We start from the raw sequence: 26,041 nt of genomic DNA, 5'->3' as shown, positions 1-26,041 counted from the left end.
AGGGTGCTACTCCCGGTATTTCTTGATTCCCAAGAAGGATGGCAGGCATCGGCCAATCCTGGATCTCAGGATTTCGAACCTCTATCTCAAACAGGAGAAGTTCAAGATGCTCACCCTTGGTCAGGTTCTTCTGGCGCTGATGGAAGAAGACTGGATGGTGTTGATCGACTTGCAGGATGCGTATTTTCACATCCCCATTCTGAAGTCGCACAGAAAGTATCTCCGTTTTACGGTGGGATCGCAGCATTACCAGTTTGCGGTCCTTCCGTTTGGACTTACTACTGCGCCTCGAGTTTTCACCAAGGTGATGGCAGTGGTGGCTGCGCATCTCAGAAGATCGGGGATACCTGTGTTCCCTTATCTGGACGATTGGCTGATCAAAGCGGAATCGCCGGAGAAGGTGCTCCATCATCTGCAAGAGACAACTCAGTTGTTGCACAGGTTGGGTTTTTCGATAAACGTACCCAAGTCTCACCTGGTGCCCTCCCAGCGCAACCTGTTCATAGGTGCGGTACTGGACACTACTGTATGTCGTGCATTCCCTCCACCTCAAAGGATTCACGACATACAGGAGATGATTCCTTTATTCTTCAATGGAGCGGTTGTTCCAGTCCTGAAGGTCCTTCGTCTGCTTGGTCTGATGGCTTCTTGCATTCTGTTGGTCAGTCATGCACGCTGGCACATGAGGGCACTCCAGTGGTGCCTCCGCAGGCAGTGGTATCAGCACAACGGAGATCTCAGGGAGTCAGTGAGGATCTCCAGAGAAGCTGCAGCGGATCTGTCTTGGTGGGGCGTGGAGGTCAATCTGTCTCAAGGAAAGCCTTTTCAACTGCCTCCATCAGTGGCCACAGTGATAACGGATGCATCCACTCTCGGGTGGGGTGCTCATCTGGGAGACCTGGAGGTCAAGGGCTTTTGGTCTCCAGAAGAAAGGTTGTTTCACATCAACCTTCTGGAATTGCGGGCGATACGTATGGCGCTCAAGGCCTTCCTCCCTTCCCTTCGCGGTCGGTCGGTTCAAGTCCTGACGGACAACACGACCGCGATGTGGTACATCAACAAGCAAGGAGGAGTAGGGTCGCAGTGTCTCTGCAGAGAGGCTCTGCGTCTCTGGTCCTGGGTTCAGGACCATCAGATTTGTCTGGTGGCAAATCATCTGGCCGGGGTTCTGAACGTTCGTGCAGACAGTATCAGTCGACAGCTCTCTGCCGATCACGAGTGGAGGCTTCACCCGGAGGTTGTTCACAGCATCTTTCAGATGTGGGGGACTCCTCGGGTGGATCTATTCGCCACTCGCGAGAATGCTCACTGCCCGTCATTCTGCAGTCTCCAGTATCCGTTGCAAGGAGCTTTGGGGGATGCGTTTCAGTTGAGTTGGGGAAATCAACTCCTTTACGCGTTTCCTCCCATACCCTTGATTCCTCGGGTTCTGAGGAAGATTCGTCAAGACCGGGCCCAAGTCATATTGGTCGCCCCGGACTGGCCAAGAAGGGTGTGGTACACGGACCTACTCCACCTCTCCTCTCACCCGCCGCTCCGTCTCCCTCTCAGGGCAGACGTCATCTCTCAGATGGAGGGGCAGGTTCTACACCCCCACCTCCAGACATTACACCTTCATGCCTGGAGATTGAACGGGGCAACTTGAGTTCTTTTTCTCTCCCTCACGATGTGGTGGATGTCATTCTTTCTGCCAGGCGCGACACCACGAAGTCCATTTATTCCTATAGGTGGTCTACATTTGTCTCTTGGTGCAGGGAGAGGGATGTTGACCCTTTGATGGCTCATTTATCTGATATTTTACAATTTGCTCTTTCTCTGGCGCAGCAAGGTTTGGCTGTGTCCACGGTCAAGGGGGATCTTTCGGCTTTATCGGCGTTTCTCTGTTTGCCGGATCAGCCCTCTCTCTTTAAATCTCCGGTGGTTTTAAGATTCTTGAGGGGTCTCATAAATATGTTCCCTCCTACTCCTTTTGTTGTTCCTCATTGGGATTTGAATCTTGTGCTGACCTTCTTAATGGGTTCTCCCTTCGAACCCTTGCACAAGTGTCCATTGAGGCTTCTCTCTTTTAAAACGATCTTCCTCGTTGCAATCACCTCGGCAAGGAGGGTTAGTGAGCTTCAAGCTCTAAGTTCCAAACCCCCATTCCTGACCATTCATGCTGAAAGGATGGTTCTCAGGACCAGGGCTGCTTTTCTGCCTAAGGTGGTGACTCCTTTCCATCTTGGGCAGTCCATTACCCGTCCTACCTTCTATCCTCCCCCTCACCCGTCTAAGGAGGAAGAGAGACTGCATCGCCTGGACCCTAAGAGGGCGGTGTCTTTCTATCTAGACAGGACTAAACACTTCCGGATGGACGACCAGCTGTTTGTTGGTTTTGCTGGCTGTAAGAAGGGCAGAGCGGTGCACAAGCGCACACTTTCCAGGTGGACAATCCTGTGCATCAAGATCTGCTACTCCCTTGCGGGTAAGGACCCTCCTGAGGGTATTAGAGCACATTCAACTAGAGCAAAGTCTGCAACATCTGCTTTGTCTAGAGGTGTACCTGTTGAGGACATTTGCAGAGCCGTGACTTGGGCCTCCCTCCACACTTTCGCGAAGCACTACTGCTTGGATACCGAGGTGAGGAGGGACGGCCACTTCGCGCGCTCTGTCCTCCAAGATTTCCTGGTATAGCAGAGTGGGCACCCTCCTCCGGGAGTGGGGACTGCTGTGGGACTCTATTCACAAGGTGAGGAATCCACACGGCAGATGTATCTATCAGAAGAACAAGTTACTTACCTTCGGTAACGCTTTTTCTGGTAGATACTATATCTGCCTGTGGATTCCTCACATGCCCACCCGCCTCCCCGTTGTCCACTCTGCTATACCTGGTTTTATTGTTTGTATATATTTTGGGTTTTGATACCTTTGCAATGCACTGTGTGCTATGATGGTTTGTATGTACTGTGTACATTGTATATATGCATTTTTGCTGTCGTTGGTCCGTCCGTGTGCCTCGAAGGCATGGAAAAAAGGGCGGAACTGACGTCATCACGCCGGCGTGGGCCTGATAAGGGGTCGGTGACGTCAGACGGAGTCGCGCGCGATGCCGTGCTCCTGTGACGTCGTCCACGTCGGCGTGCTACGAAGAAAATTTCCGAACGTTGCTGACGCAAGGGGGATATTCACAAGGTGAGGAATCCACAGGCAGATATAGTATCTACCAGAAAAAGCGTTACCGAAGGTAAGTAACTTGTTCTTCACCTTGTCCATTGGCACTATGCTTCTACTTGATGGGGACACTACTATGCTACTCTCTTACTACCGACCAATATATGATACACGTTGGTTTACTGATCCACTCTCCCGATGCCCCCACTCAGTGTTCTCTCTATACTAAAACATTGGTATAAGCCATCTCTGTAGTGGGATCAATGACTTGCCGTCTCATATTACCTGTTTACCTGATTGTATATTGATTTGTTTTATGTATGTTATTATTATCCTACCATGTTAGTGACTATTATACTGCTCCCATTATCTCTGTTCATTCCTACTGCCCCTACCCTGTCTTTGTGAAGCGCTCTGATATCTGTAAGGATCTTGTTCGCGCTATATAAAACTTTGAATAAATAAATAAATAAATAACCCCAACCATTCAGCACTATGGGCAATACACCTTCCTGTGAAGACTTCTCTGCTTTCTTTATCCAAAAAACTGACAACATAAAGAGCGATCTCCTCATTGACGCAAGCCTCTACTCCAAACTCCACTGCATAGCACCCACTGATCCAAAAAACAATGCTACATGGTCAACCTTTGGCACCTACTCTGAAGAAGAAATTGGCAAACTGCTCAGCACCTTGAAACCATCCAATCACCTCACGGACCCCCTTCCTGCTAACGCTGTAAAAGACTTTACCCCTTTGCTTCTCCCACTCTGGACTAAAATTATCAACAGCTCACTCCAACAAGGAACCATCCCTGACACCCTCAAAGTTGGACAAGTCACACCTTTACTAAAGAAACCTACAGCCGACCCCTCTGATCTGAACAATTACAGTCCCATTACCAATATTCCCACTCTCGCCAAACTGCTGGAAAAATGCGCACAGCTACAACTGACTAAACACATTGAACAATTTGATCTCCTCAACCCTCACCAGTCAGGCTTCCGAGCAGGGCACAGTACAGAAACTGCTATGACTCACATAATTGACGACGCACTTCAAATGCTAGACCAAAACGACACCTGCCTCCTCATCCTTCTTGATCTCTCTTCAGCATTCGACACCGTTAAACATGAGAATCTACTAGAACTACTAAACACAAGAATGGGTTTATTTCTACACAACAGGTCGCAGAAATTCAAGAGCAACTACCTGATGTCCTCGCCAATACCTGTAACGCTAGGCGTCCCCCAAGGATCCTCCTTATCCCCGACTCTGTTCAACCTAGTTATGGAACCTCTCACCACCTTGCTACAAGCATCCAATGTACACTTTCACATGTACGCCGATGACACCCAACTATATCTCAAATTACAATCCCCCAAAGACATTTTGCTCCTGATCTCAACGATCAGAAGCACCCAATCCTGGCTTGCCGATAATCATCTCAAACTCAATGCTCTGAAAACAGAGTTCCTTCTGATCTCACCTCCAGCGAAGATCTCCACCACTCAAATTTGGCTTAAACCTAAACCTAACCACACTCAATGTCCAACCCACCATCGTGGACTCAGCAAAATCTTTAGGCATAACACTCGACACCAATCTCAACATGCAGCAACATATCAGCAAGGCAACTAAGGGAGCGAACTTCCAAATCAATACCCTGAGGAAACTTAAACCCTTCCTCCCAGCCAAAGACTTCCAAACCGCAGTACAAGCACTAGTCCTCCCTCGAATAGAATACGGCAGCATATTATTATTATTATTATTGCGGGTTTATATAGCGCTAGGAATCGACTCCCGGAGGAGTATCTCCACGCTTCGACCGCTGGGGAACCCGTCCTGGCTCACCCTGAGAGATGGTCCCTGATGGGTATCTCTAAGGTGCGACCAAGCATCCCCGGCGGTCTGGGGGGGCCGTTGTGAAGATGAGGCAAGCTGATGCCCAGAGTTGCCGAGTGTGGTTTCTGACTAGAGTAGGTACCGAGTCGAGAATTATCGAGTCCGCTGACCCTGGTCCACGACCCTGCCGCGTCGGGAATCGAACCCTGGTCCCGGGCCGTTCTCTGCTTACGGGTCTGCCGCCTCTAACCAGTGAGCCACACTTCTCTGCGGGCTCCCTCTAACTTCTACCGCACCCCTAAGAGCTTCTTTAAACGCTGCAGCGAGACTCATCACTGGGTCAAAAAAGCACTCCCATATTACCCCTGACTTGAAATCCCTGAACTGGCTACCTTTTGAAGCCAGAATACATCTGACACACAAGGCGGTACACCTAAACTCACCCGGCTACCTCGCTCAGAAGCTGACAATCTCTGGCGGAGCTAGAAACACTAGAGGCACAAACAATCTTCTGCTGAAGCCTCGAAGATTCCGGAAGGAAAAAACTTATAAACGCTCCTTCTCAGGAATGGCACCCAGGATCTGGAACTCACTCCCTCCCGAAACCAGGCTTATCCCCTCCACGGCCCTCTTTAAGAAAGAAGTAAAAGCTATCCTTATGGCTAAATACACCTGAACTATTATTTCGGAATCTTTAAAGGCTCTGCACCGATATGTACTACTTGTTTGACCCCGTTGCTTAGTTATATTTCTTGTATTATTGATTTACATGATTGGCTTTGCCCCCACCTATTTGTACTGTTAGCTTTACTGACGTATCTCTCTGATTATGCTCCCTCATGTACCCCTTCTTTGTAAAGCGCTCTGATATCTGCAAGGATCTTGTCCGCGCTATATAAAACTTTCAAAATAAATAAAATAAAATAAATAAATAAATGTGGTGAGGCTTTTTCAACAGTCTGGTTGCTAAAATGTAATCGATTAAAAAATTAAAAAAGGTTTTGACAGAAATCTGACAGTTCAACTTTTTAGAACCCCACCTTCCAAGGTCATAAGTATATCTCCAGGCCCAGGTTGAGCATGTTCACAGAGAATTCTTTGTTTCCCAAAAAGTTGTGACAAACTCTATTAGGTATTGACTAGTTATTAATATGAGCTTTATTTTTCTCTCTCCTATGTTCTAGGTTAATCTCTGCTACCTCTGCCAGGCCTGCACGTCCCTTCTGTACAGTCGCAAGATGCTAAAACATTACCTACAGGTGAGAAAAACAGCTACTAGGTGGCTAGGGTTTGAGAGAGACTACTTTGAAGGGTGATGGTTGTGCAATCCAGGTATCATAGACGAGACGGTCCTTCGAATGTTAAGGACAATGGTTTACAGAAGGGGGTGAAGGGACTCTCCTCAAAGAGTTAAAACCTCATTCATGTCAGAATCCATTACAGCACTCCACCAGAAGTCTTAGGAAGATCTTCCTTAAAGGCCCAGGAGAGCACAGTCCTTGAACAGCAAGGGAAGCGCTCTCCATGAAGGGTTTGTGAAAGAGCATTACAGGAACGGTTGAGGATACCCTCTCATAATGGGTTAGTAGCAGCGCACTCAACTAAGGCTCAGAAGTGGATGCGCCTTTATGATGTCAGGGGCAGCACAGTCCATGATGGGCCAGGGTAATCACACTCCATATAGGGTCAAGGGGTGCACAGTGCAAGAAGAGGTAGAGGGAGTGGAACCCAAGAAAGCTTAGGAAGAGTAGACTCCATAAACATTCGAGGAAGCCCATTCCTGAAAGTAATGGGGGAACGTACCGCAGGAAAGGTCAGAGGAAGCACACTGTAGGAAGAGTTAGCAGAACTGCCCTGCAATTAAAAGTATCAAACTTTGGACATTTAGGAGTAGAGTGTAGAGATAGTTAGCAGACGTGAATGAAGGGTTGAGACCAAGTAAGTTCCCCGGCTTGAAGGATGAGGGGGTAGTGATGGAGCCCATATCTTAGCCCTTAGTGCCGCACCATTGTGAGGATGGGAGAGCTAGAACGCAGTCCAAAAACAACGTATGAACTGAACGTGAGCCTAGAAAATTGGAGATGGAGCTCACATCTAGTCTATAAACTTACTGGACTAAAGTATGGCTGGGCGCAACTTGCGTTGTAGCTGGCAGAGCGTACTCTGGCACTGCGTACTCTGGTTGGCACAGCGTGCTCTGGCTGGCAGAGGCACATATTGCTCTGGCCGGCAGGGGATGAGCGTGCTCTGGCCGGCGGGGGCCCCGCAAGCTCTGGCCGACGGGGGCCCCGCGAGCTCTGGCTCTAGTTGGTAGAGGTAGAGCGGGCCTGAGTTGGTAGAGGTAGAGCGCCCCCGGGTTGGCAGAGGCAGAGCGCACTTGGATGGAGCCTTTGTAAATTCAGTAGGAACGAGGCATACCTCGGTTTGAGACTGAAGTATACAAAAAAGTGACAGTTGGAATGCCTGAATTAATCTCAGCCACTGGTAATCACCTGGGCATCCTCTCATTCCATCATTTTTTTGCACAACTTGTCAGCTCAGTTTGGACCCGGTCATATGGAAATCAGTCTTGACCCTGTTCCAGTGGGAACAGTCCAGCCCCAACTGCCAAGCCAGGTCCTCCCCGAACCAGAACACAAGCATCCTAGAACCGGTTATGACCGAGCTAGTGCTCATCAGACAGGTACACCTTGGTTCCAATGACAGTGAGCACGGGGCCCATGCACTTAGGGCATCACTTTATACAAAGAAGGGACGGATTGAATGCTTGAACTAATCTAAGCCACCTAATACCAGCCGTAGCCATTCCTAATATGTGCGAAACTGTTCCTGGGGTGCTTGTGTTCCGGTCCAAACTGAGGTGGCATGGTGGGAGAAAAACAATGGATTGGAATGTGGCCCGAGCGATTGCCAGTGGCTGAGTTTAGTTAAAGCATTCCATCCATCGCTTTGTTTTTGATGCCCTGCGTTCAAGACTGGGCACATCCAAGAAAGGGTTGAGTGAGAGAGAGAGCATACTCCAGGTTCTAAAGAAATGGCAAACACTTGGGAATACAGAGATGGAGCCCCAGGTTTGGTAGAGACTGGCCACACCCAAGATGTGGAAGACAAACTGCAGACAGGGGAGCATAGGCCAGAAAAAACAGATGCCGAAAATAAGCAATTAGCCATTCCAAGAACTGCCCAAGCTGGAGCCATAAGTTGTTCTAACTGGCCATCAGAGTACATTTCACTTTCTCCCTAACCCTCTGATACTTACGCACAGCACTAGTAATACAGGGTTAGGGTTAGCAGTAGCACTGCTACTTTTCCCAGACAGAAATACCGGCCATTTTTTCATGTTTTTAGAATCTGTAGAGGTCCGGGCATGATGCCGAAATAGCTCCTTCAAGAAAATAGTCTGTATTCATTTTATGGCCTTTCTGTTTTTGTTTGGTTACTTAGCAGTCAGGGATTAGCAAGGTAGCATTGCAACACTATTTAAACAGCTTTCCTCTTATATTTATTGTTTAAAGTATATACTGATCAGGGGGGAAAAAAAGCCATTTTAGAAAACATTTTCCAATTTTTGTACCAGCTGGAACTTTAAAATGCTACTCATGCCAGGAAGAAAATGGCCAGGTTTCAACACTAGTTAGACTGTTGCAGGACTGATGTGGGGGCAATGAAAGGTATTGACAAATGCCACTGACCCATGGAGGCACTGAAGAACGACTTAAGCTGGCACGGAAGAACGACTTGAGCTGGCACTGAAGAACGACTTGAGCTGGCACTGAAGAGCGACTTGAGCTCGCACTGAAGAACGACTTGAGCTCGCACTGAAGAACGACTTGAGCTGGCACTGAAGAACGACTTGATCTGGCACTGAAGAACGACTTGAGCTCGCACTGAAGAACGACTTGATCTGGCACGGAAGAACGACTTGAGCTGGCACTGAAGAACGAGTTGAGCTGGCACTGAAGAGCGACTTGAGCTCGCACTGAAGAACGACTTAAGCTTTAGTTAGATTTGGTTCTAGTAGGTCCGGTCTTTCACCATAGTTGGTAATATTGTGCCACGGTCTCATCAATATACGAAGTCCTATCCTCTGGTACACAATTTTAACCACCCTGAGTCCCTCTCCATAATCCACGCTCAACCTTATATTCATCAAGCGCTCAAAGGAAGCCCGTCCTGCAACAAGTTGCCGGTGGAAGAGAAAGCGCTGTGCTCAAGCATGCCACTTAGTGTTGGTGAGGTGTCTGGATCCTCTGGTGGAAGCAACACGAAAGAGGACTACTAACCCAGGAAATATTGAGACTCCTGTCGCCTGTGCAAAGGAACCATGGATGTTTCTTGATTACTCTTACTTGGGTAGTAAGGGTTTACTTGTTAAATAATTCCTCTGTCTCTCCCCTTTACGTTGCATCACAAACATTGTTCATTTCTGGAAGGTTTTGAGAGCAAATAATATTTTCTTACAGTCTGTTATTTGTTTTCTTCTCCATCTTTGCAACAGACAAGAAATGGCGAGGCTCTCCCACCAGCAGGACCTCCTCGTATGCAGCGCACTGCTCACACGCCTTCCAAGCAGGCAAGTGCAGAGTCTGAGGCCATCGAGCAGAGGGCCCTGCGCACCGTTCAGCACAGCCTCTTGAAGATACTCAGCAAGACCCTAGCAGCCCTGAGACACTTCACCCCTGACGTTTGCCAGATCTTGCTGGACCAGGTACAGCCCCTCAAAGAACTGCTTGCTATACAAATGTAGTGTTTTGGTTGCAGTGAGATCATGTCTCCTGAGGAGACTGTAGTACCTTAGCCATGCTCCAATTATATGTTGTTGTGCTTCTGGAGCTGTTCTTACAACCGTTCTTCATTGAAGTCAAGATGTTGAGGTAAGTCAAAGAAGACCAAGTATCACAAGTAATCATAGCAGTTCTTCTTCAACCCACCTCTCCCACCACACAGATTCATGCAACACCCTGGGTGCCTCCAGGCCACAAACTCTGTTTTCAACCCAGCAACCAATTCAGACCCTCCTCCCAAATCGGCCCGACTTCCCTGGTCCAGCGGCAACACTGGAACAGATAAGGGAATTCAAAGACCCGGATCCCACTGGAGCACTTTCAGGCCCTACAGATCAGAGGTGGCCTCCAGTTGGTTTACTGCCAGTGGATTCGACCCAGCTGCAAACTGTGCCACTCGACAGAGCCTCAAGGTCAGCCCCCACTTCAAGTGCAGCGTCTTGTCCAATGTGGCCCATGGTGCCATGACGGGCTCTGCAACCCGTTTGCCTATGCCAGGGGGAGCCAATAGTCCTTTTGAACTCTGAAAGTCACCCGCAACCTCTACCCAAGCTGCAATAATCCCATCAGAATCCTCCTTCCAATCCTGAGGCGTTTCCACAATATGATGATCATTATGAAAACAGCAACTGTATGATGACAAGAATCTCTTCCAGGACTTTCAAGGTGCCTGTGGTCGGGATACTTCTGACATTGGCCTCCACTCACTGAATCCACCTGAAGCTACCGAGCAGCATGCCTCGGCAACATTAGGAGAGCAGTGAAGGTTCTGTACCTCGGCTGCAGAGTTCAAACGCATTGGAGGTCCTTCCCAGGGACCTCTTTTACCCTTCAGTGAGAGCCTCGCGTACACACTGATGGGTGCTTGGGCAAAAGTAGGAGCCGGTCCTCCAGTGAATAGCAGATTGAAAGACGCCTAGGCCTGCTCTGAGAACACGGTCCTCCAGTACCCCACTCTGGAATACTTGGGGGTGCTGGCCTCAACAAAGTCCGCTGAAACCAAATGCATTTCTGATACAGAGTTAAAACGTATGGAGACATTCACCAAAAGTATGTTCTCCTCTGCCAACCTTACCTCCAGATCAGTCAGTACCAGAAGCCCCCGGGCAGATATTTGTGAGTATTGTGAGACATGGCGTTGGATATCTGTCCCAGGAGATATCCGGGCCAACCTCCAGAGCCTCATCAAAGATGGCAAAGATGCAGCAAACGACTACATTGGCTCAGGATTGCACACTGCCGAGCGCTTGAGTGGGACAGTTGGAACCTGCGTGGTGCTTAGGCGTCCTGCTTAGATTTGCTCCACCGGGCGATGTCCAATAGTCTGTCATGGACATGCAGTTTGACGACACATGCCTCATTGGAGATAAAGTGGTGTCAGCCCTGTAGTGCTTTATAGAGAAAGTAAGGTGACGGGCACTTCCTGGGATTAGCACCACCTCCATGGCAGTTCCTCCTGCCATTTCGCCTCATTCGAGGCTGTAGAAGGGGATATCATCAGAGGCAGGCTGCGCCAAACATTTCCTCAGCTACAGCAGGCCTCCCAAGCCATTCGAGGCAGAGGCCAGGGCTCCGGCTGTCAGTGTCCCAGACCCCAGGATCAATGTACTACCCAATACCCATCCCTCCTCCTGCAGCCACTATAATACCACTTTAATTTATTCCTAGTGGCACATGATCATCCGGTAGAAGGTTGGATCACCTTTCACCTCCCATGGTGGAGGAGCATTACATCCGACCAGTGTATGCTCAGGATTGTGCAGAACTCCCGTCTGTTCCTGACACAGCTCTCCAACATACCTTCCCTTCTAAAGGCCTCCCGCAGGACCACTTGTCCATAGTCCGAGGAGAACTTCAAGCCTGCTTGGTCAAAGAATCTATAGTAAGGGTGCTGGCATCCTAGATCAGGATTGGTTGTTAAGCCTGTTATCTTTTGGTGCCGAAGAAGGGTGGCGGTCTGAGCCCTATAGTGGATCTTTGTCCTCTGAAACTCTTCCTTAGGTAGGACAAGTTCAAGATGCTCACCCTGGACCAAGTTAAGTCTACCCTGGATCCAGTAGACTGGATGGTGCCATTGGACCTGCAGTATGCCAACTCCCACATCCCGTCCTGCAGTCGCGCAGTCATTACCTGTGGTTTCAGGTAGGCCACAAGCGTTTAGACTGCTCTTCTTTAGCCTTACCAAAGCACCTCAGGTGTTCACAAAACTGGTAGTGTTGCTCCCACAACCTTGTGGCCTGCTCATGAGCAGCCACCAACCGGAGGCCCCCTATCCCTCATTGGATAACATTGGGCCCCGGCCGTCCTAGTGCCACTGAAGGTGATTTGAGAGGGCATCCTTGACCCTGGTTCCTACCCCAGAATACCAACTCCCACAAATAAGTACTTCCCTGCAAACCGAGAACTTCAGTTCGAGGCATGTGGGCTGCTAAATTCATATCTGATGCATAGATCGCCGCCTATTGTTGGGTCCGGATGATTGCACATTGTTGTCCTGGAAGAGTCTTCGAAGTATCACGAGATAGGTGGCTCCTCCCCTGGACTACAGTGCGCATGGGCATCGGCTCCATCCCCAGATTGTTTTTTTCCGCCATTGGGTTCGGATGTGATTTCGACGGCTCCCTGTCGGAATCGAAAAACCTTCCTTCTCAAGGCCAAAAGGCCTTCGGTATTCGCGTCGGTATTGTATGCGAACGGTTCCGAGCATCGTCTGACTCTTCCGGTCAGATTTCAGCGGAGTGGTTTACCCTTCGCGCATCGAGGCCCTGTACTCGCAGCAAGACCCCGACGGCTTCATCATGGAACGGAGCCCGTTCAAGCGCTGCCCCGTGTGTGGGTCCAAATACCCACACATCGACGTGCATCCAGTTTGTAATAGATGTCTTTCGCCGGACCACGACGAAGACAACTGCATGGCCTGCTCCAAATTCAGGTCAAAGAAGACGCTCAAGCATCGGCGCGCGGCGCGACTTGAGGCCTTCCACGCAGCCCCAGCACCCGACGACATATTCGACGACCCCGCGGAAGAAGGCCACGGCCATCAACTTCAGATCTCACCACCATCGACGGAGGTCGAGGCGGATCCAGAGGAATACATCGAAGGACAGAGCCAAGACCTTGAATACGTCGAGGAGGTAGGGGACGACGAAGAAGTCTATGGGGCCGCGGAAGATAGCTCAGGGGACGAGCTATGCCCCGAAAGTTACTCGACTCAGGCTCCGGTCACGGGATCGCCACTCGGCCTTACCCTCGACCCTGCACCGATATCCCCAGCCCCGCCTTCGGGCCCGGCTACGGATACACCGGAGGAGCCACCGTTGCGCGTATCGAAACCGAAACCGCAACTATTGCTGTCGACGGCGCCTAAGATGGCCGACATCACGCCGAAAACGAAACCGAAACCTTCGGTCTCCACGGCTCCGAAAATGGCCGCCGACTCAGCAAAAGCGAAACCGAAACTTACGGCTTCCACAACATCTAAAATGGCCGACGTTCCGTCCAAGCCAGCACAGCCGACTCCGTCTTCAACTCCGTCAGCTTCGAGCCACACGAAGTCCAAGAAGACTGTCGACACATCGGCGCCACAAACGGTGGCTAAGGACAAGTCCTTAAAGAAGGTCGTCCATCCCGCCTCGGCGCCTACGGCCCAAGATCCGACGACCGGAGCCGCTACTCATCGGCACAAGGATGCCGGGTCGGCATCGCCGGCGTCGGCGCCTACACCGACCGCAAAGCAGCGTCCCGTGGGAGGCCAAGAATCATCGGTGGCCACTTCTGCTACGCCGAAGTCCTCCGAAGCAGACAAACATGAAGCATCGGTTACCAAACCCTCGGCTTCTTTTACAAAACAGGTCACCGACTCCCTCAAGAGAATTCGGGAGAAGGCACAGACGTCAACGTCTACCGCATCATCGGATCCGACACCGGTGAACATACCGGCGAAGTCGTCCTCCAAGCTTCTCTACGTCCTGCCACCTAAGGTGGCGCCCAAAGCGTTTGTGGCCAAGACGGTGTCGAAGAACACCGACACGTCGGAATATTCGACGCCCAGTCCCAATTTGCAGCGGCCAAAGGCGTCAGGGGACAATTTAGAGCATTACATCGATGCCAACACAGGGAAATTGACACTTTATAAAAGAAAGATCACTTCCCAACCTTTAGAAGCATTTGTTATTCCACTAAAAAAGAAAAAACAAGCACAGGACATACCTCCACTTGTTGAACCTCTTCAGCCTCCACCAAGGAGGAGTCCAACACCTTCCCCCCACCACTCAGGGGGTGAGGATGAAGAACAGGATGACCAATATAATTTCCCTACTGACACTGACCCTGATGTACACCAGGACCCATATGATGACGCTGGGGACCAGGACAGCCATCAAGTAGTACATGACCCTCAGGTTTTTGGAACACGTACATCACCTACTGAGGACTCAGCAGCATTCACTGCTTTAATTGAACGGGCAGCTGCAACTCATAATGTGGACATGCACTCTGACCCGGTGGAGGAAGATTTCCTGTTTGACACTTTCTCTGTCTCCGAAAGAACAGTCAAAACACTCCCCATGCTGAAAGGTGTCCTTAAACATGCACCAGAGATCTTTAAGGAACCAACAAGAGCAAGAGTGGTAAACCCACGTATTGAGAAAAAATACAGGCCAGCACCTGGAGACCCTGCTTATATTCGGGGACAGTTGCCTTTGGACTCATTGGTGGTCGCGAACGCCCGCAAACGGGCCAACTCCCAAACAACGGGTGAAGCTCCTCCCCCAGACAAAGAGTCGAAAGTGCTTGAGGCTTCTGGCAAGCGGGTGGCTGCGCAGGCTGCCAATGTATGGCGTATAGCAAATACACAAGCACTACTGGCGCGTTACGATAGGGCGCATTACGACACCCTAGAACAGCTCCTTCAACATCTACCTGATGAGTATAAAGAAGCAGGCGAAATGCTCATTCAGGAGGGGAAGCTTATATCAAATGCTGCCATTAAGTGTGCACTTGATGTCGCGGACACAGCGGCTAGGGGTATTAACACTAGCGTCATGCTAAGGCGCCAAGCCTGGCTTCGTATATCTGGGTTTAAGCAGGACATCCAGACTACAATCCTCAACCAGCCAGTCAATCCTGACAGACTGTTTGGCCCTGATGTAGACACCACACTTGAAAAGATTAAGAAAGACAACGAGACTGCTAAGTCCATGGGGGCTCTCCAATCACAACAGTTCAGAGGCAACACTTTTCGTCGCTCAGGTGCGCGTAGTGGTACCAGAGGACACTTGGGACAACAAACACAATTCGCAAAAGGTGGTGCGCAATCCTCGTACCCCAAGCAAGGTAGAGGGGGTTACCGAGGTAACAATGCCAAGGGCAGAGGCAGAGGAAACAACAACTCACGTTCCTCTGCCACCACCAAACAGTGACTCCCTGTCGCTGCCCCCCGACCATCCAACACCTGTCGGGGGAAGACTACAGCAGTTCCTGCCAGTCTGGTCGTCCATCACCACAGACAGGTGGGTGAGAAAACTAATCCAGTACGGTTATTGCTTGGAGTTAACATCCACTCCTCCCAACATCCCCCCAAGACAACGTCCTATGTCGGCAGAGCACTTGCACTTATTGCAGCAGGAAGTGCTAGTAATGCTGCAAAAAGGAGCAATCGAACTCGTGCCAGTGGAGGAGGAAGGAACAGGGGTCTACTCCCTGTACTTCCTCATCCCAAAGAAGGACGGATCACTCAGACCCATTCTAGATCTGCGCCCCCTCAACATGTACATACTGTCAGAACATTTTCACATGCTGACACTGCAACAAATCCTTCCCCTTCTAAACCAAGGGGATTTCCTGGCAACCTTGGACCTCAAGGATGCTTACTTCCACATCCCACTCCACCCATCCCACAGAAAATACCTCAGGTTCACCATTCTCAACAAGCACTATCAGTTCAAAGTCCTACCCTTCGGGGTGACTACTGCCCCCAGAGTGTTTACGAAGTGTCTAGCGACAGTGGCGGCGCACCTCAGGAGACAAAACATACATGTCTATCTGTACCTCGACGACTGGCTCGTTCAGGCAAAGTCGGAAAGACAGTGCGCCTCACACATGTCCCACACTATTCACCTCCTTCACAGCCTGGGATTCTCGCTAAACTACCCAAAGTCGCACCTTCAGCCAGCCCATGTGCAGCAGTACCTGGGCGCGACCATAAACACCCTGACTGCTATAGCTCAACCAAACACAGTCAGAATCAACAACATTCAGTCGCTAATCCAGAGGTTCAGACCGCAACACTCCCTGCCAGCGAGAGTGTTCATGCAGTTGATAGGCATGATGGCCTCCTGCATCTTCATAGTCCCGCACGCAAGGTTGCACATGCGTCCCGTCCAAGAATGCTTGGCAAATCAATGGACACAGGCTCAAGGACAACTGACAGACCTAGTGTTGGTGACCGGTCGGGCATACAACTCTCTGCATTGGTGGAATCCACACAACCTTTGCAAGGGACGACCGTTCGAGGAGCCGGTGCCACAGATTGTCCTAACAACGGACGCATCTCTCCAAGGGTGGGGAGCGCATGTGCTCCACTACACAGTGCAGGGACTATGGTCAACCCATCAACAAAGGTTGCACATCAACTACCTGGAATTGATGGCAATCTTCATGGCGCTCAAGTCCTTCAAAGTGCATTTGTGCAACAAGGTCGTGTTGATCCGGACGGACAACATGACAGCCATGTACTACATCCAAAAGCAGGGCGGTACTCACTCACCACAGCTGTCTCATCTGGCTCAGAGCATGTGGAAGTGGGCCATTCAGAGGAACATCTTCCTCATGGCAGAACACCTCCCGGGCAAGGACAATCAGATGGCGGATCTGCTCAGCAGATACAGCCATCAAATGCACGAGTGGGAGATTCATCCATCAGTACTCCACCCGTACTTCCAGCAGTGGGGTCATCCAGAGATAGACCTCTTTGCCACAAGGGAAAACGCAAAATGCCAAAGCTTTGCCGCCAGGTTCCCTCACCCAGAATCGCAAGGGAATGCGATATGGATGAACTGGTCAGGCAAATTTGCGTACGCTTTTCCCCCAGCGCCTCTCATTCCGCTGGTGGCAAGAAAGCTAAAGCAACACTCGATGACTCTCATCCTGGTTGCTCCAACATGGGCACGCCAACCATGGTACACCACGTTTCTAGAACTTTCCGTGGTACCGCATCAAAAGCTGCATCTCACACCCAGGCTCTTGACGCAGAACCATGGCGACATTCAGCATCCAGATCCGCAACAGCTCAATCTGGCGATCTGGCTCCTGAGGTCTTAGAATTTGGCTACCTCAACCTGCCTCCGGAATGCATGGACATTATCCGAGAGGCAAGAAAGCCCACAACCAGAGCTTGCTATGCAGCAAAATGGAAGAGGTTTGTCATTTACTGTACTAACAACAATCTCAACCCGCTAGATGCATCCATCCCTAACATCATTTGCTATTTGTTACATCTTTACAAATGCAATCTAGCGTACGCTTCCATTCGGATACATCTATCCGCCATTGCGGCTTATCTCCAGAATAGGCAGCACCTCTCTGTTTTCAGGGTGCCTGCCATTAAAGCCTTCCTGGAGGGACTGAAGCGAGTCATTCCTCCAAGAACTCCACCAGCTCCAGTGTGGAACCTCAATGTAGTCCTCACTAGGCTGATGGGCCCACCTTTCGAGCCACTGCACTCCTGCGAAATTCAATTTCTGACGTGGAAAGTGGCTTTTCTCATTGCTATCACGTCGCTCAGACGTGTTAGCGAGCTGCAAGCGCTCACAATCCAAGAGCCCTTCATCCAAATACATTCTAACAGGGTAGTGCTCCGCACTAACCCCAAATTCCTTCCTAAGGTGGTGTCACAGTTTCATATCAACCAAACTATTGACCTGCCTGCATTCTTTCAAAACCCACAAACCGTGGCGGAAAGAATGCTTCATACACTAGACGTTAGGAGGGCGTTGATGTACTACATTGACAGGACTCAACACTTTCGAAAAACACAACAACTTATTGTTGCCTTCTCACCACAGCACAAAGGCAACCCCATCTCCAAGGCAGGGATAGCCAGATGGATAATTAAGTGCATTCAAATCTGTTACCAAAAAGCTAAGCGCACTTTATCAATACCCCCAAAGGCGCACTCCACACGCAAATTGGGGGCATCCATGGCGTTCCTAGGGAACATTCCCTTAGAAGACATTTGTAGAGCAGCCACTTGGGCTACACCACACACGTTCACCAAACATTACTGTGTGGATGTGCATTCCAAACAGCAAGCAGCTGTAGGACAGGCTGTTCTCAAAACACTTTTTCAAGCTTCTGCAACTGGCACGGGCAACCGCCGTTCATGGAGGGACTGCTATGTATTCTATGCATCAGATATGAATTTAGCAGCCCACATGCCTCGAACTGAATATGCTACTTACCAGTATGCATCTGTTCTTGGCATGTAGGGCTGCTAACATTCATATCGCCCGCCCTCCTCCCCGGTGCCCGTAGCGGCTGCAGACACTCTCTTGCATTCATCATTAGCATGGACATCATTTACACTATTTAACTCCATCACTGCCACAATGGCTAAAAACAATCTGGGGATGGAGCCGATGCCCATGCGCACTGTAGTCCAGGGGAGGAGCCACCTATCTCGTGATACTTCGAAGACTCTTCCAGGACAACAATGTGCAATCATCCGGACCCAACACTAGGCGGCGATCTATGCATCAGATATGAATGTTAGCAGCCCTACATGCCAAGAACAGATGCATACTGGTAAGTAGCATATTCATTTCCTCGGATAGGTTTGCATTGACTGATTTTCCCTAAAAAATCTTTTAAATGTGTAGTTGGTCCTTATGAAACACTGAAAAACTGTATATGTGTAAAAACTGAATTACTTACCTTTTGTCTAGGAAATGTCTCAGTGTGATATCTAGGCATATCACACTGATTAGCAAAAGTAACTTAAAAAGTAATTTAAAAAGTAAGTGAAAAGTAATTTAGAAACATTGACTTACCTGTAATTAAATGAACTGCATTTGAACCTGCATTCAGTTGTAAAACATAGCATAAGATTTTGCAAAGCATTTTTTTTTTAACTCAACTGCACCAGGCTTGGCTTGGTTCTAGAAATAAAATAACTTGATATTTTTGATACAAGCAAATTGGGTTGAGTTCAGTCCTTGAGTGTGTGACAAAATTTGCTGCCGAGTGTGTACAACAAATGCTTAACACTACCCTCTGATAAAGCCTTACAGATCTCCCACACTACCACAAATCGAGAGTAAGGTTCTATCTACTGTTACCTCTGCCCATCTTCGGGGTGCCACTAGATTCTGTGCACACTATTCCTCATTTTGGTATAGTATATACAGAGCCAGATTCCTATACAGCGGCGGCCGGGTGCAGGGTGCTGGTTTTGCGTCAGGTGCCCTGTTTTCAATGGGTATTCACCGGTTGCAACAAACACTGCAGGCTTGGGGACGAAGTCCTTCTGGAGGTGAGCACCGGTTGGAGAGGTAAGTTGGGATGCCTGGGGATGCTGGGACACCATTGGTTGGGGCCCCCAAGGCCGTGGGACATCGGGTGCAGGGGTGGCTTTAGGTGTTAGGTTTTCCTTACCAGCTACAGTCGCGGTCTGGGGGATCCTCCAGAAAGGACCATGCCTACAACGCACTGCCCTGGCATAGATCAGTCACCCCTCTAGCTGGGTGCCCTATACCAGTGGTGAGGGTACAGGTGCATGAGCCCTGTCCCCCTACAGTGTCTAAGTGCAGTGCTGCCATTAAGAGTATGTGTTGCTGGGAGTTTCATTACGAACTCCACAGTACCATAATAGCTGCACTGAGAACTGGGAAGTTTGGTATCAAACTTCTCAGCACATTAAACCTGCACTGATGCCAGTGTGGGATTTAAAGACAAATGCACACAGAGGGCATCTTAGAGATGCCCCCTGCAAAACAATGTACCACTAGTGTCCAGGCTGAGTGGTTGCTTTCAGCTGCCACCACCAGACATGTTTTTGCACCCCTGGGTCGAGAGCCTGCTGCTCTCGGGGGGGCCTGAAACAATGCACATCCTGGGACGAGGTGCCACGCCTCCTCCCCCAGGATGGGCAGGGTTCACGAAGGGGAAGCTTCAAAGGTTTGCCGCATCTGTGAGCTTCCCCAGGCCACCTGCTGCTTTCAGCAACTGGTCCCCACTGGTTCTGACCCCCACTATGGGCAGGAGAACCGGACGGAAAAACAAGTGAGGAAGAGAGGTGTGCCCACCTTTTCCAACTCCACCCCTCAGGTGGGGGAGGTGAGGTGAAGAGCAACTCAGTCCCCGCCATCTTGCAGATGGGGGGGACTCCGCCAACCAGGAAAAGGCTCATGCCCCCCTCCCACTGTTGGGTGGCATAATAGGAGGTGTACCCACCCCAGGGAAGGGACCCATTGGTCCCAACCTTTTATCTACTTGTAACGTCCCTAAATCTAGTATTTAGGGGCAGCCCTGAACCTTGCTTCCGCAGACAAGAAGGACTGAACAGCCGTGCCGAAGCTAACCAGAGGCAAACGCTTACTGACTTGGCCCCAGCCCAACGGCATGTCTCCACCTCAAGCCTGCTCCTGCGAAATCCCGATGTGTCCTGCAGCCAGCAACCTCGAATACCCCGGCGGACCTGCCTGCCTTCAACCACAAAGACTCTGTCTCCCGTGAACACCACTCTGAACCGGCTGTCCACGGCCCGAGCTCAAGTGGACAAACACCACGAGGAGGCCTCCCGAGGCTCGCCGCCCCCTTACCTGCCTCCAGCCAATGCCTACAGCCTCAAACCAAAAGGCCACCAGCCCTCCCCCCACCCTGGAAACTTGCTTCCTCAGATCAGCCTGACAACAAGAAGATAAGAAGGACCGAACAGCTGTGCAGCCAGCTAACAAGAGGATGACGCCCACTGACTTGGCCCCAGCCCTACCGGCCTGCCTCCCCTCGAACCTGCTCCTGCGAAATCCCGATGTGTCCTGCAGCCAGCAACCACAAAAACCCCGGAGGACCTGCCTGCCTTTACTTCCAAAAGACTGCTTCTCCCCCTTGAGAGAGTTGTTCAACTGCAACCCCTGGCAGCAGCCAGAGACCGCAAATCCAGCCCACTCTGCACCCGCCAAACCCGGCCCAAGCCTGACCTGAGATCCGGTGACCCCTGACCTGCCTCAAGCCTCCAGCCAATGCCTGCAGTCTAAATCCAGTAGGCCCACCTAACCGCGGCCAGGAGCTGGTAAGAAGATCCGACCCTAAAAGGCACCCCTGCACCCAAAGCCCCACGGCCTTGTCTGGCCCAACAGACAGTACCTAACCAACCCCCAACATCCCAACTTACCTCTCCAAGTGGTGGTTGTACTCAGAAGACTTTTGTCCCCCGAGCCTGCAGTGCTTTTGCAAACCAGAGAAGCCCCATTGAAAGCTACAGGGCTTCCGACGCCAAACCAGTACTCTGCACCCCACCGCCCCAATGCCGCTGAGGGTGCATCTTTTGTTCTGGCCTAAACCCGCATTTGCCCTGAGTTTAAGTCCAGGAGCTTTGCTCCCACATCCCAGTGGCCTGCTCATCAGTAGCCGCCAACCGGAGGCCCCTATCCCCAATTGGATAACATCGGGCCTCAGCACTCTGCACCCGTAAGAAAAGTAATCTCAAAAGTAACTTACCTTTAATTTTACTAAAAATCCCATTCAACGTATATGTACTGTATCCTGGCAAGCATTGCATTATTAGTAACACTATTGTGATCGAATCAAAGTACATTTAACATTGCAATTCAAACTGTTACAACTGTATATTCACTGCAAAGCATGTATCACTCACCTGTGGCAGGCTTGCTTGGTTCTAGGAAATAAAATAACTAAAAGAATATTTTTTATACAAAAACAATTGATCTGAAGTTTGGTCTTTGAGTGTGTAACATCATTTGCTGACTAAGTGTGTACAACAAATGCTTAACACTGTCCTCTGATCAAGCCTTACTGCTCGACCACACTACCACAAGTAGAGGGTGAGGTGCCTTCTAACTTTACCTCTGCCTACTTTTGGGTTCCACTGGACTCTGTGCACACTATACCTCACTTTGGTATAGTATATACCAAGTCAGCTTCCTACACACATCAGGCGAGAAGTACTGATATGTTTCCGACAAAATAAACCAAGAGTCTGAAGTGAAAGCAGGCATGATCTGCAGGCAGTTTCTACAACCTAACTTTGATGTATAACATTACTTAGGTGAAAGAGACCATTAAAACATGAACTACTAAACTTTTCTTCAATCTGCCTAAATCTACAGAGGTTTAAAAAGAGATGGTGCACATTGGAGAAAGTTGACTTGACTTGTTCAAATGGAGTTATGTGGATTTGCAGAGCTTGCGAATCACACTTGAGAGCACGTCCTTTGTAGGCCGTGTCCAGATGAAAAGCCAGGCCTTCAGTTTATTGCTGAACACAAGAAGTTAAGAGGCAGCTCTGAGGTTAAGGATCCGGTCTTTCCAGGCTTTGGGGGCAAGGAAGGAGAAAGCTTGGCCTCTGGCTCTGGTTTGTAAATATAGGGGCAGTGTGTGCGAGTCGGAGTCTGGCTGGGCTAAGATGTCTGATGGATCTGTGGAAGTTCATGCTATTGTTAAGATGGGGGTTTAGGAGTGCTGCTCACCACCCACCTCCATGCGGTTATAGTTGGCTCCTTAGCTGTCTCAAAGCGCTGGTTCACCTCTTGCGTTGATAAAATACAATCTGTACATTAAACATCCCATGGTTCTTTTGAAGCATAATGTACACTTCATCTCTTCTGCTTTGCAGTCACTGGACCTCGCAGAGTACAATGTTCTTTTTGCCCTAAGCTTCACAACTCCTGCCTTTGATTCGGACATCGCGCCCACGTTCGGGACCCTGCTGGCCACTGTCAACGTTGTGCTGAGCCTGCTTGGGGAGGTATGTTATCCATTTCTAATGGAGAAAAACAAAAGGTACCTGGGTAGGTAGATGGCTCTGCTGGTTGTAAAGAAACACATCTCAGTCGGTGGTTGATTGTGGTGGGATGGGGTGTGTGTGTGTGTGTGTGTGTGTACATCTTATACAAAGTAATCTAGTAACCTTTTTGACCACCGACAGATGAGTTTCTTTACCCACATAGTTATGAAAGATGCTTTCATGTCTGCAGGTGGATAAAAAGGAGCCCCCTTCACAAGCACAAGGACTCTTTTCATCCTCAGAAGAAAACAAGACCCTGAAGTGAGTATATGCAGCTGGAGTTGGTGCCATTTCTTTTTTCTTTCTGAGGCTTCTGATGTTTTGTCTGTGCACACTTTGTTGCCTGAGGGGCTACACGACAAGGTACAGTGTGTCACTAATGCTGTCACCATCACATAAGGGAATGTTGGAGCAATAGGGTAGTGTGCACTGTTTTTTTCCTATTGCAAGCTTGTCCTTAACTTCCCCTTCATGCTTGCCATTCTTATCCCCTGCATGCTTGCCATTAGTGTCCTCTGAATGTTTGTCCTGTCTCGCCCCTGCATGTTTGCTTATTTTGTCACTGCATATTTGCTCTTTCTCTCCTCTGTTTGTTTTCATATCCTTTTTGTTGCATATTTTCCCTTCCTCGTCCATGTATGTTTGCCTTTACTTTGCCTTTCTTCACCCTAATGTTTGCCGTTCCACACCCTGGATGTGCTGTTTTCCCTTAATTTGATATTTTCCCTTACTGAGCCCTATGTTTTTCTTTTTCCTCTTGCTTTCCTTTTCCGACATAGCTTCCCCTTCCTAATTCTGTTTTCTTCTATCTGATAGAGACTTCTAGCTGCAGATTCCTTACCTTTGAATTTCCCAGGTGTCAGGCTGGATCCGCAAGCTTTTGCGTGAGCAGTACTCCTTGTGCGCACCATCAGGTGGCTCCATACGGCTCCATGTGACATCGTCGGCGTCGGTTATAACATCGCAGTCACCTATATAGGTTCCACCCAGGTGTGCAGACATCAGCTCTTTTCTTTCCGTGCCAGTTAATAGTCAATCTGGGAAGAGCTACCCCTTCGTTGCTTTTTGAAAGGTTCTTAGACATTTTTTCGACTTCTTTTTTCTGGAAGCGTTGAGGATGTCTTCTAAAAGGAAAGGGTTAAAAGTATGTGGCGCCTATCGCCGCGCCATGTCGGTTACCAACCCCCACCTCGTCTGCCTCTGGTGTCTCGCGCGTGATCACGACTCAAAGTCGGGCTGTCGGGCCATGGCTCCGAAGGCCTAAAATGAGTGATCTTTGAAGCTCCTTGCGGCCCAGCAGTCGACGCCAGGCAGCAAGACACTGCGGAGATCCCGATCAAAGAAGAGGAGGTGGCGGGACCGTTCCTGGGGCCCAAGTCCTCTTACTCGCATTTGAGGTCCTTGGAACACTCTAGAAAGAGGCACAAGAAAAACTAAAGAGTTTTACAAGGCCATGTGCCTCGTATTGGAGCGGGCTGACCCCTCTGTTGAGGCTTCAGGGTCGGAGGGGGCCTCATCGGATTAGACTCCGTCGGCTCTAGCCACGGTGACAGTGTGGCCTTTGGGATCAGATTCCGGATCCTGGACGATGCCGGTCACGCCAATGAGACCTTCCCGGGGTTGGACCACAAGTCGGTGCCCTTGGGGAGGCCAATGGACTGGACACATCTCCATATACTGGCATGCTTTCTCCTCCAACTGTGGCTGCGGAGGGGGGGCTTCTTATGCCATGGTGGTAAGGAGGGCAGCTGAGGTCCTTTAATTGGAGTTGCCCTCTGTGCAGGTCAGGACTAATCTCCTGACCAAAGTGCTTCAGCCTGGGGCTTCCACCTCTGAACCCCTATTGCCCTTTAGTGAAGCACTTACTGATGTCTTTACTATGGACGTGGTTAAGCCTAGCACAAGGGCTCCTGTGAATAGGACAATTGCACACTGCCATCGCCCAGCTCCAGTTGAACCAAAGTTCTTCAGCCAACATCCTAAGAGTTTGGCGGTGCAGGCTTCTACTTCACATGGTGCATTCCCTTCAACCCCTCCAGATAAAGAATCCAAGAGACTAGAAACTCTTGGGAAGAAGATGTTTTCTTCCGCCAATCTGGCATTGTAGTCGGTGAATACCACATGCTTATTGGGCTGTTTCCCCCACTCCTTTTGGGAGCCTGGTGCACAAGTGCTGCCACAGGTCACAGAGGGCCGGCTGTACTCTCCCAGGCAGTGAAGGACCGGAGAGATGCAGCAGCAAAATTCACCATTAGATGTGGCCTTGACTGACTCGCTGGGCAGAGCGGTTTCATCAACAGTGGCTTTATGGCACCACGCTTGCTTGAGAACATCTGGCTTTTTGGGAGATGTTCAGGCTAATTTGATGGACATGCCTTTTGATGGATCTCAACTGTTTGGAGAGAAGGCAGACTGTCTTGGAACGCATCAAGAACTCTCGTGCTAATGGTAGATCCTTGGGCCTCTCAATAACACCACGTGGCCAGTCTAGCTTTCTCCTCTTTCGTGGCAAATGAAGGGGTTTCCAGCCGCGTTAAAAATATCCCAGCCCTTGTCCTGCGCAGACTTCCCAAGTTGTGCGAGGACATGAGCATGGTTCTTTCTGACCTCAGAATGGAAGCCATAAGTTGTCTGTCACCCAACCCTCGGCAGCCACAGCCTCCAATCACTCATAGTCTGACTCTGCAAGACCATGCTGCTCCATTTGGAGGGAGAATTCATCATCATCTCCACTGGAGGTCCATAACATAAGACAAGTGGATCTTGTAGATCATTCAAGAGGGCTATTCTCTGCCTTTCCTTTCTTTTCCTCCTCCTATTCGCCACTTCAAAAGCATCTGGCGGAGGAGCATTTAAAATTAGTAGACGAGGAAAATGCAGCTCTCCTGGGCAATGGGGCTATAGAGAGGGTCCAGGATTCAGAAGTAAGCCGTGGATGTTATTCCCGCTACTTTCTAATTCCGAAGAAGAACAGAGGGTTAGGACCCATTTTAGTTCCTCAGACTGTCAGTCTTTTCAAGAAGGAGAAGTTCAAGATGCTCACATTGGCTCAAGTCTTGTCTACCCTAAACCAAGGAAACATCCCCATCCTGCCTGCCCAGAGGCGTAACCTGCGGTTCAAGGTAGGCCACAAGCACTTTCAGTTTACCGTGCTACCTTTTGGCTCTACCAGCGTCCCTCAGGTGTTCACCAAGGTGATGGCGGTGCTTGAAGCTCATGTGCACAGGTTAGGGATTTAAGT

General features: G+C 49.9%; 1 protein-coding gene across 2 annotated transcripts in view; it reads left to right on the top strand.

Annotated features, from left to right (window-relative positions):
- NUP188 (nucleoporin 188) overlaps positions 1-26,041 on the top strand; it is a 761,473-nt gene that overhangs the window by 685,540 nt on the left and 49,892 nt on the right. For both annotated transcript variants that reach the window (XM_078646272.1, XM_078646271.1), the window contains exons 39-42: positions 6,180-6,254; positions 9,494-9,703; positions 22,630-22,761; positions 22,991-23,061. In XM_078646272.1, coding sequence (XP_078502398.1) covers positions 6,180-6,254; positions 9,494-9,703; positions 22,630-22,761; positions 22,991-23,061 — 488 coding nt within the window. The remainder of the gene's footprint in view (positions 1-6,179; positions 6,255-9,493; positions 9,704-22,629; positions 22,762-22,990; positions 23,062-26,041) is intronic.

The sequence above is a fragment of the Lissotriton helveticus genome, chromosome 5_1, assembly GCF_964261635.1.
Source record: "Lissotriton helveticus chromosome 5_1, aLisHel1.1, whole genome shotgun sequence".
Lineage (NCBI taxonomy): Eukaryota > Metazoa > Chordata > Amphibia > Caudata > Salamandridae > Lissotriton > Lissotriton helveticus.
The sequence above is the reverse complement of the archived record's forward strand: the minus strand, read 5'-3'. Positions and strand labels throughout refer to the sequence as shown.